The sequence below is a fragment of the Mastacembelus armatus genome, chromosome 5 (assembly GCF_900324485.2).
Source record: "Mastacembelus armatus chromosome 5, fMasArm1.2, whole genome shotgun sequence".
NCBI classification, from domain to species: Eukaryota; Metazoa; Chordata; class Actinopteri; order Synbranchiformes; family Mastacembelidae; genus Mastacembelus; species Mastacembelus armatus.
The window spans coordinates 3555579-3574627 of NC_046637.1; the positions used below are offsets into that span (position 1 = coordinate 3555579).

Consider the following 19049-nt stretch of genomic DNA (forward strand, 5'->3'; position numbering starts at 1 on the left):
ATTCCTTCCTTCCCAACTTTACGTCCTCTTGCAGTCACTTTTCTTCTCTCACTCCCTCTTTGTCTTATTTTCCCCCTGAAAAATGACTCTGCTCTCCTGACTCTGCTCTCCTCTTCATCACCTGCCCTTTCTTTTCCATCCCTCCTGTACATATTTCTACAAAATGTTCTGATGTCCTAGCATAAGATATGATAAGCGCCAATAGGAAGAGAGGGGCCATGTAATAAACTGGAATTATCCTTTAATGTCTTCCATCTCTCCTATTACAGTGGATTAAGATTTAGATTTTTATACAAAATGTTGATTCATAGATTTCATCCTTATCCATCTTGTGGGTAAGACCTCTCACACAGTCACTGTGTGAATGATGCTCAGACATCAACCAATATCTCCTCTTTGCCTTCTCACCGTCCTTCAGCTAAACTTCACTGTTTATTACCTTCCTCCCTCTGCCCACTCTCTTCCTCCTTTATTTCCTATCTGCCACGCTTCCTCTCACTCGTTTCCTCCCTCCTTCCTTCTCTCTCCTCCGGATTCAGCCGACTAAGCAGCCTCTCAGTCTCTCCTGCCTAACATCTTCTATTAAATATGGATTAATTACTTAGAAACCTTGTTAGGCTTCGTAAAGACGTCTTACATTAATCAGCAAGTATTTTAATTAGAGGGAAGGAAGTTTTTAATGTGTTGCTTCGTGTATCTTTTGCACCTTCTCTGTTCTAATCAGTTCAATCACTTGATTTGTCTCCAAGTTTGTTTTGCCATTTGAGATTTCAGAAAGGAATTTGACCTTTATCTAAGCAGCGAAGAGTGCTGGAGCATGGGTGCAGTGCCAATGGGAGTTACGGTTTCCATGTTTACCAAACCACCTTATATTCCCTCATAAGAATCTGAACCTTCACATTTCTAATTTCTCACTACACCACTTTCCAAGAAAAAGTGTGATTTATCTTATCATAGAAGCTGCAGTGGCCAGGACGACACATCATATCCATTCGTAGAAAGGCTGGAACTGTGTTTTCAGCTGGTGTCCTAAAGTTCACAAATCCTTTTAGTGACCATAGTCGTTTAGACTCTTAGACGCTTGACAATGTTACAAAGCAAACAAAGGGAAGACACAGCAGACAATAACTATATGGGTAATATAGGAAGATCAACAACAATCTGGCCTTTAATCAAGTTGTCATTTTAAACCAATGCCCAATGTTTACCAAACTTGATGTCTCAACCAAACCTATTTGTTTCTGTGCCTACACTTTCCCAAGTCTAAACCACAGTGGTTTAGGACAAGAACACTTTTAGGTTTGTCTTGTTAATGGTCAAGCCCTGTGTCGCTCTGGAGCAGCAGGTGTCAGTTGTTGAAGGTCCACCTTCACATTTATCCTACAGAGCAGGGGTGGGCAGTCAATGCTCCTTGAGAACCACTGCCCTGTTTTGATCATGTGTGTTCAGTCAATCCAAAACTGGAAGATACCATCTTGAGTCGGGTGAAATGGGAGAAGACCAAGTGATTTGGTATCTTCCAGCATTTGACTCAACACACCTGGTCCAGGTAATCTGCAGTGGGTGGGGCAGGGAGAGCTGGGAAACAAGCAGGGCTGCTAGAAGTACAGCTGACGAAGTTCCATAGTACAGATTATTTCCTCTTTGGGTGCTTCCAAAATCTTGACACATACAAGTGAGCAACATTAAACCAAAATTTAAAGGTGCAGTGTGTAAAATGAAAACATTATGCAGCGTCTAGTAGTGAGATTGCAGAATGCAACCTTCTGAACACCTCCCACAGCACATCCCTCTGTTTCCAGGTGTGAGGGAGGGTACGGTCACTATCACCTGTAAAACAGAACATGATTCCCTGTCTAGAGCAAGTGTTCAGTTTGTCCATTCTGGGCTACTGTAGAACCATGGTGGCACAATATGGGTGCCTACATGAAAGGAGACCTGCTCCCAATGTAAGTTAATTCTAAGACATATTCATGAATACAATATTGCCAATAGATCACTCTATATTACACATTAAATTTTTAAATAATACATATTGTTTGACCTGTTATGTTGCTCTTGTGTGGTACAGCACCAACTACAGGCAACTTAACATTTCTGTGCAATGACAACTTTAAAGGGAAATCACTAAAACTAAGCCAAATCCGCAGAAACTACTAAAACAATTTAATTTCCATCCTGGAAAAGGTGTGACACCAGCTCCGCTCTTCTCTAAATTACATGACTCCATGTTTAATGCATCTTTTAAAATATCACCAATAATATTTCTCTTTAACTTCTCAGAGCTTGAAAGTGACACAAAAACTCTTACTCTGGTGAATCCTTCTGAAAGTCGAGTCAATAAACTGCAATAAAACACAGAAGATGAACATCTACACCATCCTGCCCTGAGGCTGAAGTCAACAGCCTCCACAGGATAAAAACAAAACCATTTTCCAGCTCATTTCTGCCTGCCAGCATTCATCTGCTGAATGCTATATGGGAATGCCATTATGTCCTTCCAAAGCTGAACTTCCTGGACTGTTTATTATTTATGATGGCTATATAATTTATGGGCTGCTGTGAAATTATCTGCTGATCATTTATGTAATAAATGAATTAAATGCTATTAATGGTTTAACCTGTTAGAATAAAAGCATCAGGGTCCACCAGTATTTTTTTTATTGAGGTATGACTGCTGAACACATGTCTGGGCACAGTGTTGGAGATGGTTAATTCAATTTAATTCAGTTTATTTGTATAGCACCGAAACAAACAGATCCATTATGAGCAGCACTTGGTGACGGTGGAGTAATTAACAGAGACGAAGTGTAGCTGACATGCACGTTGCAGATTTGGAGAATATTTTGGGTTCAGTTCATTCATACGTTGCACACAAGCACCAAACAGGCTGTGGGTCCTGGGTTTTGATTCCTCTGATCACTTTTAAACAGAACAGTACCAGCAGAGAACATGTACGTGCACACGTGTAGCCTTCATAAAAGACCTACATGCACGTTTTCCCAAGTACTGTGCTTTTGCTGCATTTCCAAAATATGTGGAGTTTGAAAAAGGATGCTGTTTACTTATTAATAGACCACTTCTGTTGCACAGTTTATGACTATATAATGACTGCACTCATCGAGAAAATGCGTAATCATTTGTTTTTTATTTGTGTTTGTCCATTTCACACATTTTCCTCTAACTCGCTCTTCTGAGACTAACTGAGCTGTTTCTTCCTGTGTTTCCCGCAGTAAATCCTTTGCAGGTGTGGAAATGGATTTCTTTCCCTGCTCAGTCCGTGTGTGTTTTTAGACTCACTTTGCAAAAACTTCTCACACAATTTAAGTAAGTTATTTGTAGAATAAACACCCCTCTTTAATGGCTAGAGCTGTACATTTATTTCCATTGTGTTTTGTGTGCATTGCTGACTATTGATGCACCAGGCAAATTTACCCACAGGGCAACTAAATATCCATTTTTCCTGTCTTTCCTCTAGCTGTGCATTTCAAAGCTGCGTTATCGTTCACTGATCATAGTATCTCACTCAGTTTTCAACTGTCAAATATCCCCATGGTGGACCCAACCATCAGCCTGACACCGTACTCCATCACCGGAGAACTCAGTGTAGTTTGTCTCCTGCAGGGAAATAACTTTGTTGTTGTTTTCAGGCAATAACTTTGATAACTGGCCATGAGCCTGAAGAAAAATAACAATCAAAGCACGAAGAGGGAGGAACATGTCTGGCTCTGCTTTTGGTGGCGACAACAGTAAAACTTATGTAAATGTTTCATCTTTTTTCTTCGAGCAAGCATGTCCCGATGTTTACTGGCCTCTGAACTTATCAGGAAATTTTCCACTAAACAGTCACAGTCAACAGCTGGAGGAGGAAGAAGATGTGGTGCTGTATGTTACTCTGGCAGGTAGTTTAAAGACTGTCTGAGGTTTATTGCTGTGTCAAAGGCACTAATTATTTAAATACATGGATAAGAGGGCATGTTTTCAGACGGATGCTCATGGAAACTTAAATCTTTACTATCAACTTCAGGTGTATTCAAAGACTGTGGGTCAAACGTTAAAGTCCTCCAGTCAAGCAGCTCACAATAAAACCATGCTCACTACTTTCTGACCACTCACATGTCGTAAATAGAAAATCTGAACTTCTGCTGTCCCACAGGCCTTTGAAAGTCCTTCAGCTTAAAGCTACAGGCATGAAATCTCCACCAATCATCAGTCCATACTGCTGTTAACTCTGCAACATGAGGTCTGTATCCAGAGAACGTGATTACATGTATTTCCTGTGGGTTTGTGTGTCTGGGATGGGCTGTGTCTTTTTCTCTGTTGTGTCTGTTTCTGTCTGTGCTGTTGTCACAAAACTAACTTCAGATATCACCTGATAATAATGATGTATTATGACGTGCTGCTGTGTGTGGTTAATGAAAAAAAAAAAAAAAAAAAAAAACTGATTACTTTCTTTCTCAAAACAACACCTGCCATGACTGCTGGGTTGTGTGTTTTGTAAAGATGTGGGTCAGGGAACTTCGGACAAGTCGTTCTCATGGAGGACAAAGGCGCCTCACTGCCCAGCTAGAGGCTAATATGGTTGGCTGGTGCTAATGTGACCACAGCTGGCTAGTAAGTCACTGTTTAGCCTTGACAGCAGCACTAACTGACCATGCAAGTAGTCACCAAGGTACCTGCTGCACCACTCTGACACACACACACACACACACACACACTGTAAGTACATATTACTGACTGCAGAGTGGTCCCACTCTTTTCACCCTCTGTCTCTTAGAGCTTCACTCCCCACTTCAGAATTCATTCAGTACTCTTTCTCATACACACACACACACACACACACACACACACACACGACGCCCTGGCACTCAGCATGCCCTGCTATTAGGCTGTCAGTTAGTCAGGCCAATAGAATAAGTGCTGTGGATTAGACAGATACACACACACAAATACACACAGCGAGAGAGGATGGGCAGCATACTAAACAGGATGGTGCACGAGGTGACAGACACCCCGTCATAAAGCTCCCTCACTTTAACACACACACACACACATACACACACACACACACACACACACAGCAGACAAAACAATTACAGCCACTCAGACAGTCGATAACTGTGAGACGTAATCAACTTAGTGTCATTTATTTCTCTTCTTTAGTTCCTGTCATCCTTTGTCTTTGTTATTTCCTTCAACCACTCGTCCTTTACTCTTCCTCCTGCTTCTCTGCTAATCTTCCTCCTCTGCCTCATCTCGTCTAGACAGGAGTGATGAACGAGGCCACAGGACTGTCTTTCCCACAGCCTCATCATTTTACCCTGAGACTCCTGTCTTCTCCTTTGCTCCTTTTTCTCCACCTCCCTCTTCTCTTCCTCCTTTCACCTCCTTCCTTCCTAGCCTTCCCACTTCTCTTTCCATTTGCTTCTCCTCAAGGTCATTTTCTTTTCACTTCTAAGCTGTTTTTCTTCATCCCTCCTCATCCTCAATCCTGTTCTTCCTGTGTTTACCTCTCCTCTTCCAGATCTTTCCTTTCTTACTGCATCTCCTCCTTCGTTACCCAGTCCTGTCTTGCTGTTCTTTCCTCATTACATCCTCCTGTTTCCTTTCTTCCCCAAACCTTTACTCTCCTTCTCCTTTTACTCTTCTCCTCCATTCCCTTCTTCTCTCCTCACCCACCCTCCATTGTGCTCCTCTTTTTTCACCTCTTTTACTCAGACTTTCCTGTCCTGGTTCTTTTTCTTCTTTAAGTTCTCTTCTTCACCTCCTTTCTTTTCTCCTCCACTTCCTTCCCAGTTGTTTCTTCTGCTCCTCTTCTCTCTGCATTAATTAACCCCATTTTCTCCCTCACCTTTCCACTCTCCTCTGGTTGAATGACATTGTCTGCCTCTGTCTCACACATTCAAGTGATGCATGACACACACACACACACACACACACACACACACACACACACACACACACACACACACCGTCTACACTAATCACATAAAGGGCTCTGTAATTGGGGAATTGCAGGCTGTTGATTCAATCCAAGCCAAAGTCTTCTCCATAACCTTCCAACATGTCAACACACACCAGGCAAAAGTGTCAAGGAGAGAGACAGCGATCACCGTTTCTCCTTTCGTTCCTTCCCCATTCTGTCCATACTGCCAGAGAAGTCTAAGTGGATTATAAATAGTAAATTGGTTTCCCTTAAAACACACACACACACACACATTTCATCACCCTAGTCATCCAGATTCATCCGGATATTTAACAATTAGTGGTCACTGGAGCTCAAAAGGACGGATCGGGAGCACAGCTGCACCCAACACACACACACACACACACACACACACACAGAGTCAAGCTAAGGAAGACTCGAGAAACACGTCTTTGTTTGTTGAAGCTGATGCAGAAACAAAGAATGAAGCATTTTTAAAGGGCAAGTGAGCAGATCCTCACACCAAAGCACAGACCGTCGGTTCCAAAGGTGCTCATGTATTTTCTGATCTGACGACTTGGAGAGAAATAGTTAAAAAGCAATAGCTCAGAATAGTTTGAACCTGTATCATGGTCTATCATTACTTTTTCATCTGACTCTCAATAAGAAAAAGTCAAATATAAAAAAATGTAGAATTATTCCTTTAAGGTTTGGTGACATTTAGGCAAAAGAAAGAGGCACATTCATGGTCAAAGGAAACCAACACAGAACTGGTGGGCGATGGGAAACAAGCTGTTATCCACAGTGGGAAGTCCAATACTTTCTGCAGCCATCCCCAGCTCTGACATGCACACCCATGATTCCCTGCACGATAATATTATCACCTCTCTACTGCTTTGGCAGTATGGATGGAAACATAGATCCATATAGAAAACAAGATGAACATTTATCACAAGTGATGCCACAGTTTTGAAATGTCTGACCCTGACTCTCCTCAAAACAGGCGATGATTGGTTGGTGGTGCAGAAAGCATCAAAAAATAACATTTGACTCAACAGCACTCAACTGTCTTTGATGAGAATAATCCACAGACCTCTCTGGGGATAGTTTGTGTTTGAAATCCTGAGGTAAATTGCTCAATAAGTCAAAACACACACAAAAAAACAGGCAGATTTCTTGAGTTGTTGACCCCTAAACAGGCACAAGATGGATGAAAGAGCAATTACAACTTCTACAAGATGTCAGTATGACTGACAGACACTGGGTGAAATCATTTTCTCCATCACTGGCTTTCAGTCTCTTAGCATTATAACAGAATGGGTTTCATTTTTTTTCTTAAAAGAAAATCCAACCACTTACAGAAAGTAAAGATTACTAGAAAAACTTTGTCAAACTTTGTGTGAAACTGATGATGTAAATAATAAGCATTTAGGATGAAGACCTATCTTAGAGTTAGGGTAAGGTTAGGGTTACTGTAACTGTCCAGGGAATGAATGTAAGTTAATGTAATGTCCTCTGAAGTGACGGAAACGTGTGTGTGTGTGTGTTGAATCTGATGTGCCACTGTCGCCCCCTAAGGGCACATGAGCAAACAGCAGCCAGCGAAAAATCCCTCAGCTCTCACACTCCTGATAAAATGACCGGGGACGTCTAATTAATGATTCAGTATATTTCAGGTTAACACACAAACACACACACACACACACACACAGAAAGACTCCAGGTCTAACTGGTTAAACAATACAGGAATATAAAGTCATAAAAAGCTCTTGTTCTTAACCCAACATCCTCATGAGCAGACGGTTTTATTTCATTATTCACTGTGAGGCCACATGAAGGCTCAGCTTTATTTCAGTTCTTAAACTTGGATTCAAAGTTTTCTCCTCCTTCAACTGCCATCTGGTCCTTTACGGCTTGATTCCCGACATATCTGGCCATCTGAATACGTTTTATTCCATAATGCGCAATGTAGCGGTTTTCTCTGTAGCACCATTACGCACGGAGAGACGGACGACTGCCGCGCCGCGCTGCAGCGCAGACCCGGAGCCGGAGCCGGAGGGGACAGAGTGTGAGAGACTCAGTATTTGGAGCCAGTCTTCCCTTCAAAGTAGCTTCTCTTTGCAGCCCTACAAGTCATGAATACCAAGCAGAAGGTGCCGAGGGAGAGACGGACACAGAGGCGACAGAGTGCTGCCACACTGCACGAACAACATGAGTGATTCAGGTTTTTCCTGTTACGCTGAACCTAAACTTGTAAAAAAGCGAAGTCTTGGTGCTTTTTTTGGGGCTTTTCTGTCTCATATTTTTATCATACCCTGTAAAAGAGCTGAGAAAAAAGTCGTTTCAGCTCAAATAGAACATGAACAACAACATATTCATGCAAGACTGAGTTAAAGTGACACGAAGCGCTTTTATTGGGACTTCAGAATATGTATGTGCCAATTATTATATGTGTTAACTTCTAACTGCTCTTTGATATCATGGCCACTTTATCCTAAAATTCACCCGGCACCATGATCTCAGGGACTGAAGCCCTCTGGCTCGCTCGATGTCTGGGAGCAAATTCCACCCGTGTTGATGTAATGGACCTCTAAAACTTTCAGTTTCTTAAAACTGATCATCAATGATCCAATTAAATAGTAGAAAACATATAACGCCCGAAAAGTCTCCGAACCTCCCCGGTGCGTAACAAGTGCCACAGGAGTGCAGGCTCCTGTCCGCGGAGCTGCGGAGTGTGCGGGACCCGGGAGATGAAACTGAGCAGCGGAATAGTGATGGAAATATCGCAGCATCGCGAGGAGCTGCCGATCTGAGAAGTAAACAGAGAGCGAACCAGTGCGTTTTAAAGTTGGATAAAAGATTTATGAGTTCTGCCTGAAAATGGACCTCGACGAGACTAACTGACACGCGTGATCCCAACGATACAGCTACACAGAGATGTACGTGCGCGTTTGCCGTAACAGGTTAAAAACCATTCATCTCATCATAGAAATAAATCTTTAATAAACAGCGCAGCTTTGCGCTCAGACTGACCCACGACTGCCCGGTCCGCCCGCATCCAAACACAGAGCGAGTTACAGCAAAACATGAACCTACATGAACCAAAACAACAGCCAAGTCAACTATTAAACCTCAACAGCAAAAAAAAATAAAATAAAAAAATCCACGCGTTCAGAAAGTGTCGTGGAACAAAAACCTCCCGAAGCCTCCAAAACTTTAAAGCCAATCTCCAGAGCGCACAGCAGAACCACATAGTGTCTGACATCTGTGATCGGGCTGCTGCTCATCAACTCTAACACCATTATCAACAACTCACTGATGATTTATGGCCCTTTGGCTCTCGAGACATTTCTGCTTAAGTATCAAGATTCCGCGCGTATGTACAGGCACCGACGCTGTTCCACAACTGAAAATCTGCTCAGAACTGACCCCAGAGCTGTTTTACCATCACAGTATACAGCAACGTGATACGGGCTGTGCATGATGCTCCGCTGAAATGCACTAAAATCAATGTGCAAGTCCACGTTATGTTATTATCTGAGCCACGCCACCGACTCAAAGTCAGAAGAAACCACCAAAGTGCACTAAAGACAAAATGTGACACTGACATTTAGAAAAATCCAAAAAGGAAACAAACAAATCGCTTTTACCTGGAAAGAATTGCCCATCAGTAAATCCCAAAAGTACAAAGCAGAGGAAAGCTGCAGGCAAAACGAGTGAATAACTCCGTTTATCCATTTCTTTTCGTCTTTTTCTTCTTGTTTTGATCAGTCGTGCGGATTATTTTACATATTCCGTCTGGTCCTTAACCTGGTTTTCCTTGGCTCGGGACAGTAGAGATAACGACAGAGATAACAGGAATAAAATCCTCGCATTGGTGGTCAAGAAGACACAGAGAGACACAAGTAGAAGCAAAGAGAGAAGTTGGACGCAGACAGTCAGGAGCTCTCTCCTCTCCTCTCCTCTCCTCTCCGCTCCTCCTGGGTCCGACGGTGCGAGCCTGTGTGCGTCAGTGCGCGCGTCTGTGCCACAGGGTGTGTGCGCGCTCAGACGGTCTCTGACAGACTGACGTTGAGTTGGAGAGGAATGAGGAGCAGTGCGCACCACACCGGGCGCCAGACGCCCGCGTAAATACAGGTGGATCAGCGCGCGCAAAACTTCCGATCATGACTTTCAAAATAAGGTAAAGGAGCTGCTGAATGGAAACTGGATTCTCACAGCAGGAAAGAGTCATGAAGCGTTTGGATTACAGTGCCGTAAAGGGACACATGGACAGACAACTTAATATTAGGCCTAATGTCTCTAAATTGTATTGGCCTGTAAAGGTACCAGCAGCTTTTGACATAAGAAGGCTGGTCATTTTCTATTTTCAACAAGTTTTTAAATTACGTCTTTCTAGTTTTACAGGAAACAAACAAACCTTTGGCTTCCCTACAAGTATCAGCTTAAACTTTTCATTTGCTCTTCATAAAACAGCCGGACCCTTTAAATATATGAAGTGTTCCCGTGAATACACAGTGAAGGGCACAAAACGATGAACGTAAACAATAAATAACAAAACCAAAATGTTTTTCATGTGTCTAATAGAGTCGCAGGAAGTCTACTGTCTCACACACTCACCGTTTACTGTTCTTTTCTAAATAAAAGCTTTTACCTGTAAAACCGGATATCCAGTTCCTACAGTGTCTTTGTGCAGCTTAACTGGGCTGAAGGTTTTTGTTTTTTTTAAGTTTTCTGGTTTCTCCCAGGTCCTTCTGCCTGCGTCCTCCGCAAGGATACGATTCTCCACTAATCTCCCCCTCTCTCTCTCTCTCTCTCTCCCTCCGCTGTCATGTGATCAGTCCACTCGTTTTACTGTGAGAGGATTTCTGTTTCAAGGTCTGTCCTTCTCTACCGCCCTGTCATAATATATTATTGATATAATTTCTAACAATGTGCACTTGTTTTGTACTGTAGGGATTCACCACCTGAAGCAGTATCTCCACTATGATCACAGTTGTGTTGCGAGGAGATTAAGTTTCTAATTAAACGTCTGCCTAAGCTGCATTTCTTGTATGAGCAAAGTTAAATCTGTGGCTTTTTCCACTGTAAACTTTGTTGACACGATACAAAACAAAGAAAAAGAAACTTTGGTTGAGCATCTGTGGCCAACTATCATCTTTTTCCTGCAGCACTTTCAACTCTTCTCAGTTGTGATTAGCAAAGAAAGAAGTTCAGGTGAATCTGGAGCTCAGACTTCTGCCTCTTTGTTTCATCAGGACTGGTCAATGCAACTCAAAGCAAAACCAGCTGCAGCTTTACTTCTCAGACTTTAAGCATGTACAAGAGTTTGTTTCATGAACACAGGTTTCTGACCTTTCCCAGTGCTTCCTGACAGCTGCATGTCACTGGTTTCTGTGGTTCAACAGCAACTTCCAGCATAAAGGAGCTTTTTATGATGCCAAACCAGTTAAACTCAGAAAACGCCACAAAACCTTTAACTTATCCGGTACAAAAATCCTAAACCTTCCTTGTCTGTAAATCTATAAATGTACAATAAAATTAGCTTACACTGTTCTACATTCTTTGGGATTTTCCAGTTTGACCAAGTTTAGTTTTCAAAGCCAGACTCCTTCATACAGAGACGTCAGACTGAGATTTAAGATGAGAGAATTTCCTCTTTCTCCAGATGAATTTGTAAAACAGCCTCCAACATCACTCAGAGCTCAAACGTCACAGTCAGGAAACGAATAAAACACATTTGAGTGAAGGGCGACGTTAAATTTGAACCATGGCCCATTTACTGATTTTCAGTTTATGGCTGAGACAACATGCCACTGAAAACTCCGATGTTTCAGATTAATATATGAGTGAAAGTTTGTAGTGGGAAGGTGATGGGTCTGCAAACACAGAAAATCACAGACATGTTTTTAAGCTGCTTCATCTTTTCTAATGTTTGAACAGAGCAACAACTGTACGTCCCACAGCAGAGACAGATATATGTTGAACTGGCACAGAAAACACACACAGACACACACACCCTCACATAGACACACACAGACACACACAGACAGTGACTGTCCTCATTTCTTGGAGTCATTCTATAACGCACCATGTGATGTGGACATGTTATGTGCATGTGGCTGGTGTTGAGCTGAGTGTGGTTTCAGAGTGAGGTCGGCACCTGTGGAGCCAAAAGTCACAGCAACAATGGAGGAGGAAGAAAAAAAAACAACTAAGTAGAAAAAAAAACTAAAAACAGTGAATGTTGTGATACTTGACTGCCTGCAGTAGGTTAATGGATCATGGTGCCTTATGTAGGTCACGTCACAGTGGACTTTCAATTAAAATGGTTTGAAGGCGATGTGGACAACAGCAGGACAAAATGTAATATCACATGCACTTTAGGCAAATATGTAATTTTAACCTGTTTACCTGAAGGGTTATTTTATTTAAGATGTTTCACGCACTAGCAAATGTGACTCCTGCACCAGGGTTATGCACTTAACCTCCTGTTGCATGGAGCATGTCTGATGTTTTAGACTAAATCAAATAAAATCTGCATAAAACAAACCATAAAGCAAAAAAATCAACACAGGTTTTGAAATAATGGAGCTTTAAAAAAAACAACAAAAAAAAAAACCTCTTAACAACAAATATAGACAGATGACACATCCTAACTGCTACTCATAAGACCACGTCAAATCTTTCTCAGCCTCCTGCCCTTCACGGGTCCCTACTGACCGTCTGCTATTTGTTCCTTTCCACTTCCAGGTGAGCGTGACAGGATGTGTTAAATTCAGTAAATAACACCGAGCCAGTTGGGAGGGTCTTGACATTTTTTGTCCTTAACACTAAATGCTGCTCAGCTCAACAGGCTAACTGTTGGGTAACTATAAGTTACAGTTCAACTGTCTCCTTGTTGCTGCAATTAGAAGAGGTTTGGTAATAAAGTTTTCAGTATCTGAAGGGAAAACTCCCCCTATGTTATTGGAATAATTTTAAACCCCATAAATAACATTAACACATACAATAATATTAATATCACTATGAAAACGTCCCCCCTGCAGTACCTTCATAATTATCCATATCTATTTTGTTTGCGTCTGCTCCGTCTCTTTCCCTAAAATCAGATAAACTCAATTAAATTCAAGGAGCAGTTTTTGGCACAAGGTTGGTCCCACCTTGCCAAAGATGACATATGACAGAAATGTGCTTCAGACAGAGAGATTTAGTGATGGAAACAGTCCAATACATCACTCGGTCTCCACGCCGACTGTTAATATACAGCAAGAACTCAAGAGAAAATGGTGACGCACTGGAGTTTAAGTACAACACGTTGCTGGTTTATTGGGTACATCTACATTGTCCTGCAATAAATCACCTTCATAAAAGTGCTAATATTCTGGCTTTTTGGTGGTCGGTTGTTGTTGTTGGTGGAGGAAGGTTTATCTATATGACCATTGCAGTTTGTGGTGCAGTTTGAATTTTATTGTACAATAACGAGAGGTGTTCCTCACATTTGCCTGCTCCATTTAAACATTATTAATGAGGGTTCAACTCTGGGCGTCACGACGTGACTACTAATACACGTTCGCAGCTGCATTGAGTTGTATATAATCACAGTTTCTAGCAGGCCGGGATGCTATATTTGTTCTTGAATTTAAACATAGGCCAGTGCATGAAAGTATAATCAGTATAATGCCATTAAAATGTAATGGTCAAAGTTCCTGTGGCTTTAGTAACAACATATAGAACCAATGCAAAGAAGCATAATGCAGTCATTTCTAATGTCAGACAGTTTTATTTTGAAAATCACTCAGTCACAGGCACACTATAGGATGATTTTACTATTCCCTTGCATAAAGATAGAATTGCAGAACGTGGATCCTCTGCTCTAAACTGACTATATGTGTTTTCTCTTAAAACTCTGAATTTCACATTGCACCAATTCCTTGCTCGTTCCATTTTGTTATCGGCACAACTGTTGTTTGACCTGTTCTGAAACCCCAAGACAAGTCTCAGCTCTTCTCTCACTTCTCTTACACTTTATCTGGCTCACTTCCTCTCTCTCGCTCCTCCATTATGTATTTTCATGCTGACAGCTAATGAATATTTCCATTATTTAGTGATGTAGAAATCAATGTCTCATTAACATGAGGCTACGTTTGTCCGAGCCAAGATTAGGACACAAGCACCCACATCCTCCTCACCTCTACATCATCACTTATTTATTAGAAATCAATTATGCAGAGTTGGAGCATTCCTCTCTAGCCTGTTCGAGTCTTCCCTGGTTTATTCCTCTGTCGTGAGCTTGGACTCCACTGCCTAGCACCGTATTGTCCAATTTCTACATTTGAATGACAAGAAGTTAGTTGTCAGTCTCAGGGTTTGGATGCCCCCCAATAACTCACCAGATTGTGTTTTGATGTGCTTTTTGATTTACTTTGGATATTCACATCTCTCAACTTGAAGAACACACTATTTATACCTGAGCTTCTGCTTCAGCAAATCAAACAAATTAGCCTGCTGGGAATGGATTGGCAGACCAGGGGGACGCAGGCAGATTTAGTTTTAGAGGTAAGAGGTCAAAGAACACCAGTGAAATACACTCCACAGGCACGGAGGAAATGTAGGTATCAAATGCATTTACTCGCACACACACACACACACACACTATATATCAGACACACATCAGTGGTTGAAATCGATAAATCATGGCTAGCACCTAGTTTGCAAGTCAGCCCCCTGATGTGCATTCGTGTGTGTTTGGGGTGTATATTACACACCTATAGCTGAACCTGAGTCAGTGTAATCCAACAGTCCTGCAGTAAATCCTCCTTCATGACGGTGATGATGTTCAGTTTGTGTTCAGGCTGATTCAGCTGTACAATCACTCTGTGCTGCCTCGTACACAGAGGCGTTCCTGTTATTTAGTCCAACATCACCGATAACACACATAATACAAAGCATGCGATTTAGTAATACACCCCATATTAGACATTTAGCTCCTTGTAGGTAATCATCATCCGACTGAATGTATATTCATGTACCGCACGTGATACTCAGTGCATTCAGTGGGGCGTGAGAGGAGCCCCCTGTGTGACACATGTAATGATGTTATGAAGTTCGGGTGGGAAACACTCGGTGTGAAGCTGAGTAACTGTGTGTTTGGACGAAGGTCGAGTCCTGTGCAGCTATTGAACCTGGATAAGAAGCGATTCTGCTGACTTTTGTTTTCTGCGTCTGTATTCACAGTCACGCCTCAGACTGACCCCCCTCCACACAAGGTACAGTCCAATACCTCTGTTCAGCACAGAGGAGCCAGTCAACTATTTAATATGTTATCAACTTATAAAACTCTACAGCTATATCCCAAACCCAGAACATAAACTATTGCTATACACTACGCAGTACATACTAATCCTCACAGTACTCTGACAAATCATAGCACAGCAGGAGGCCTGTATAAATCTTCTTCAGGACTTCATGTTGCTTGTATTTATTCTAACAGCGTGCTTTGCCACAGGCTCCATTAGGTTTGCCTTGAACTTTTTTATTGCCATTGGATTCCTGCTTTAAGCATCACTCAGGAACATCTTCTTGTGACTGTTGTGCACTAAAAAATTCTGTCTGTTTTGGACCAGAGTGTAAACTATTTCTGTAGCATGTGAGGTCGTGAGACTGTGCTGGAAAACCTTGGACTCACGGTCACTGGGGTCACATGATCTGACTCAATGAAGCTGAGCCTGAAAGAAAAGAGCTTTATTTACAAAGTGATCCCAAAGGGTGAGATGTACAGACGTCTGCTGTGGCTTTAGTACCAGCCAAGTGAAGGAGTTCGAGCTCGGCCGAGACGTGTTAAGGAAAACCTCCTTTGTTTGCTCAGTTTAGGTGTGACCTGATCGTTAGAATTATACAAAATATCACAGAGTAAAAGTAAAAACCACCTCTCACGTAATTAAGGTGTGATCTGTCTCTACAGAAAGACAAGAATTACTGGGCTGGAGTTGTTCTGACAATAATCATCAGAAAAATGCTACAACCACACAGGTATTATACAAACATTGACTATAAAAGCTGCATTGTTTCCATTGGGGGCAGTGGAACCTGCTGTGACCCAGCAATGACCCTGGTCTTTCGCCTTTAGTTTTTCCAACTGAGAATTAGATTTCTTTAAAATCCAATTAAAACCATTCTGATCAGAAATTCCAGTTTTGCTTGTGTGGATGCTGATCTGATGCCATGTGCACATACAGGCTCCAGAATAAACTTCTCTGACATGCGTTTGTTTGGTGGGTCTGCTCATGGCGAGGTTCATATTCTGGTAATTCTCTGTAAGTTCATCAGTACGACAGGCTTTAATCACACCACACTACGCTTAGTCATTTCATCCCCTGCTGTAGAAATACTGACGAGTGCCACTTTATGAATAATAAGCAGTATTGCCATAAAATGAGACAAGATCAAGGTAAGGTTTCTGTGTGCCAGTAACATTCAGAGCAGTTTAAAACTAAGTGCTGCTGAAATGGCTCTAAAATACATGGCTCCTTTTTTCTCTCTGTCAGAAGTCAAAGAATAATAAATGCCTCGCTCGGTATGCCTGCTCAAAATAACACAGCACAGCAGCAGCAGCAGTAGGCGGCAAGCAATACTGAGGGGATTAAATTATTAATAGTGGGTTTTACTGAGAACCTATAACCTCCCAGTAAGGATGGCATAAATCAATCTGTCCAAATCATAAATTACATTTTTACAAAGAAACAAAAACAGTGACACTGAATTTATGCAACGTAAGGAGCAACAGCAGGGGGAAAACATTCATCAGCGTCACAAGGATTGAAAAGTGTCGTCTAAAATCTGAAAATAAAGGCTCAGCTCATCGTGTTGGGGTTACTCTCAGAGCTTCTTGTTGTTGTGCTTTGACTCCTGCTGTAACACTGAAGTAAGATTCACACAGACGAGATGTAGTCAGGGCATCAAACTATGAAAGTGATCCAGGTTTAGTTTAAGAGTAATGTGTCAGAGGTGCTAAAAGCTGCTCTAGTGAAAACACTGCAATGTAATTAAATATCAAAGTTCAAATTTGCATCGTGTTTAATTAAATTAGCTTGGTTGCCATTTTTGTTGTGCTCTCTACAGACACAGTCACATCAGCACCATGAGAGGAAATTAAATATTTTAAACGTAGCTTCTCTCCAACTTTTCACCACGTCCACCCTGAGCGCAGCATGGCCGACTCTCATCCAGCTACAGCTCACCTCCTGTCGCAGACCAGCGTTTTGGTCGCTGAACCATAGTAACTCAACAAGCAGTGGTAACCCTTGTTATTCTGTAATCAAGTCTTTTTACCCTAAATAAAACACATTCAATTTACCATAACCAGGATTTCTCCCTGACACTAATGACGCCATAGTCGCCATGTGCAGAATCTAAAGAAACCACTTTCTTTAACTCGGCAAACACAAACTTTATTAGAACTTCATAACTTAACAGAGACTCTGGAAGACACAAACATGTTATGTTTAAGTTTAACTAGAACACGCAGCATTTGGTAGAGAACCTTTCCTCCATAAAGAAACAAGGTGGGATTAACTGTTCTGGGACACTTCAATGGATTATTATGTTCAACGTAAGAAGTATCCTGATAACCATAGTTGGAGTTTTGTATGAGTCTGTTAAGGTCAATCTGGAGGGAAGTATGACAGAAGGGCTGCTAACGCTCAGGAACCGATCAAAATTGAAAGAGTTGCTGCATGTGGGCTTGAATATTCACCTGCAAGCGTACTGAGTAATCCTGCATGATGCAGAATTCACACGTGTCTCCAGTTTCTCGACAACAGGTGTCTGAATGATGGGCTGCATACAAAATCTATTTCTTTTCCTCACTCTGTTCTTTGCTCTTTCCCACCGAGACAGTCTTCTTCACTTATTTATTTTCTCAGTGTGTGAATGGCAGGAGGACTGCTTCATATTATATTATATTTTGTTAGACTTTTGTATTGTCAATTCTGCTCTCTCCTTACGAAGTCGATTCAACAACTTTTTTTAGCCTTACTTCACGTGGCTGTGTTTCTCCTGAGGGCTGCTTTGCTCCACTTCACTTCCCTGCACACAGTGTCACTGGCTGCTTACAAAACTTTGCTTGCGAAGTAGCGTCTCTGACAAAGACTCCCACTGAATGCCAGTCATTATTTAAGAGTTGGGAAAACAGTAGGAGCATGAATTATTTTGCAGTTTTAAAGTTTTGCATAATACTACCTTTATATTCTATCGTGTCCATGTGAATCTGAATTTTAAGTTTGTATCCAAATGATCTGAGGAATATAAACAAATTAACAATGCACAGAGTAACGGCACTTTAGTTGGAACTGCTAAACATTCAGCTTCTTGCAGAGCTTTGGAACGAAAAGGGGACAGACACTTTTTTTTTTAAATATTTTGATTTACTTTGACCCTGGATCAACTCAAACAGCAGTTCAGTTTTAAAAACACCTTCGTAAAGTGGAAATACTTTAAAGCTTCACCCTAAGAAAGAACAGTTTGATACCTGTGGCTTTAAATCTGAATAAGCGACTATTTACTACCCTCCCTTATTTACTTCAGCTTTATGTTTTGAAGTTAGACAACTTTTTCATCCTAAACATTCAAGGAGGGCACTTTAACAGTACTTCACTATTTCTTTTAGTATGTCGGTCATACTGTCTCGCTGGTTGTGCTGGCCCAGTTCGTGCTGCACCCTGGTGCTGCAGAATGCATCCATCCCACAGTCGGATATTCTGTTGCTGTTTTCTAAAACGACTGCTACAGACTATATAGTTGAACAGACCTTCAGCCCTTGCCCAAACTTTGGTGTGCAAAATATGTGATTCTGGAGAAAGATTGCTTTTTATCCCCCTGGGTTGCACTTACCGCAGTCAATTTAAATCCACACTCCTTTCCTAATCAAACTTTCACCATCCATTCTGACAAACACTGCTGCACAAAGAAATACAAAAAACTAAATAAGGAAAATGATTAGGAACAGAAATACATCTAATTGAAGAAATCTAACATTCATTTCTGTGCGAGTCAGACCCTGAGGAGCTGTTAGGTAATTCATAATCAAAGCCCAAACCTCACCTGCACTTGAAAACACCCATTC

The 19049-nt window shown here is 41.6% G+C and overlaps 1 protein-coding gene across 1 annotated transcript in view; it reads right to left on the minus strand.

The window, feature by feature from the left end:
* ptprt (protein tyrosine phosphatase receptor type T) overlaps positions 1 to 9741 on the minus strand; it is a 266980-nt gene extending 257239 nt beyond the window's left edge. Inside the window, exon 1 of the mRNA XM_026307430.1 lies at positions 9577 to 9741. Within this exon, the coding sequence (XP_026163215.1) occupies positions 9577 to 9664 (88 nt within the window). The 5' untranslated portion in view covers positions 9665 to 9741. The remainder of the gene's footprint in view (positions 1 to 9576) is intronic.
* Positions 9742 to 19049: the final 9308 nt, after the last annotated feature.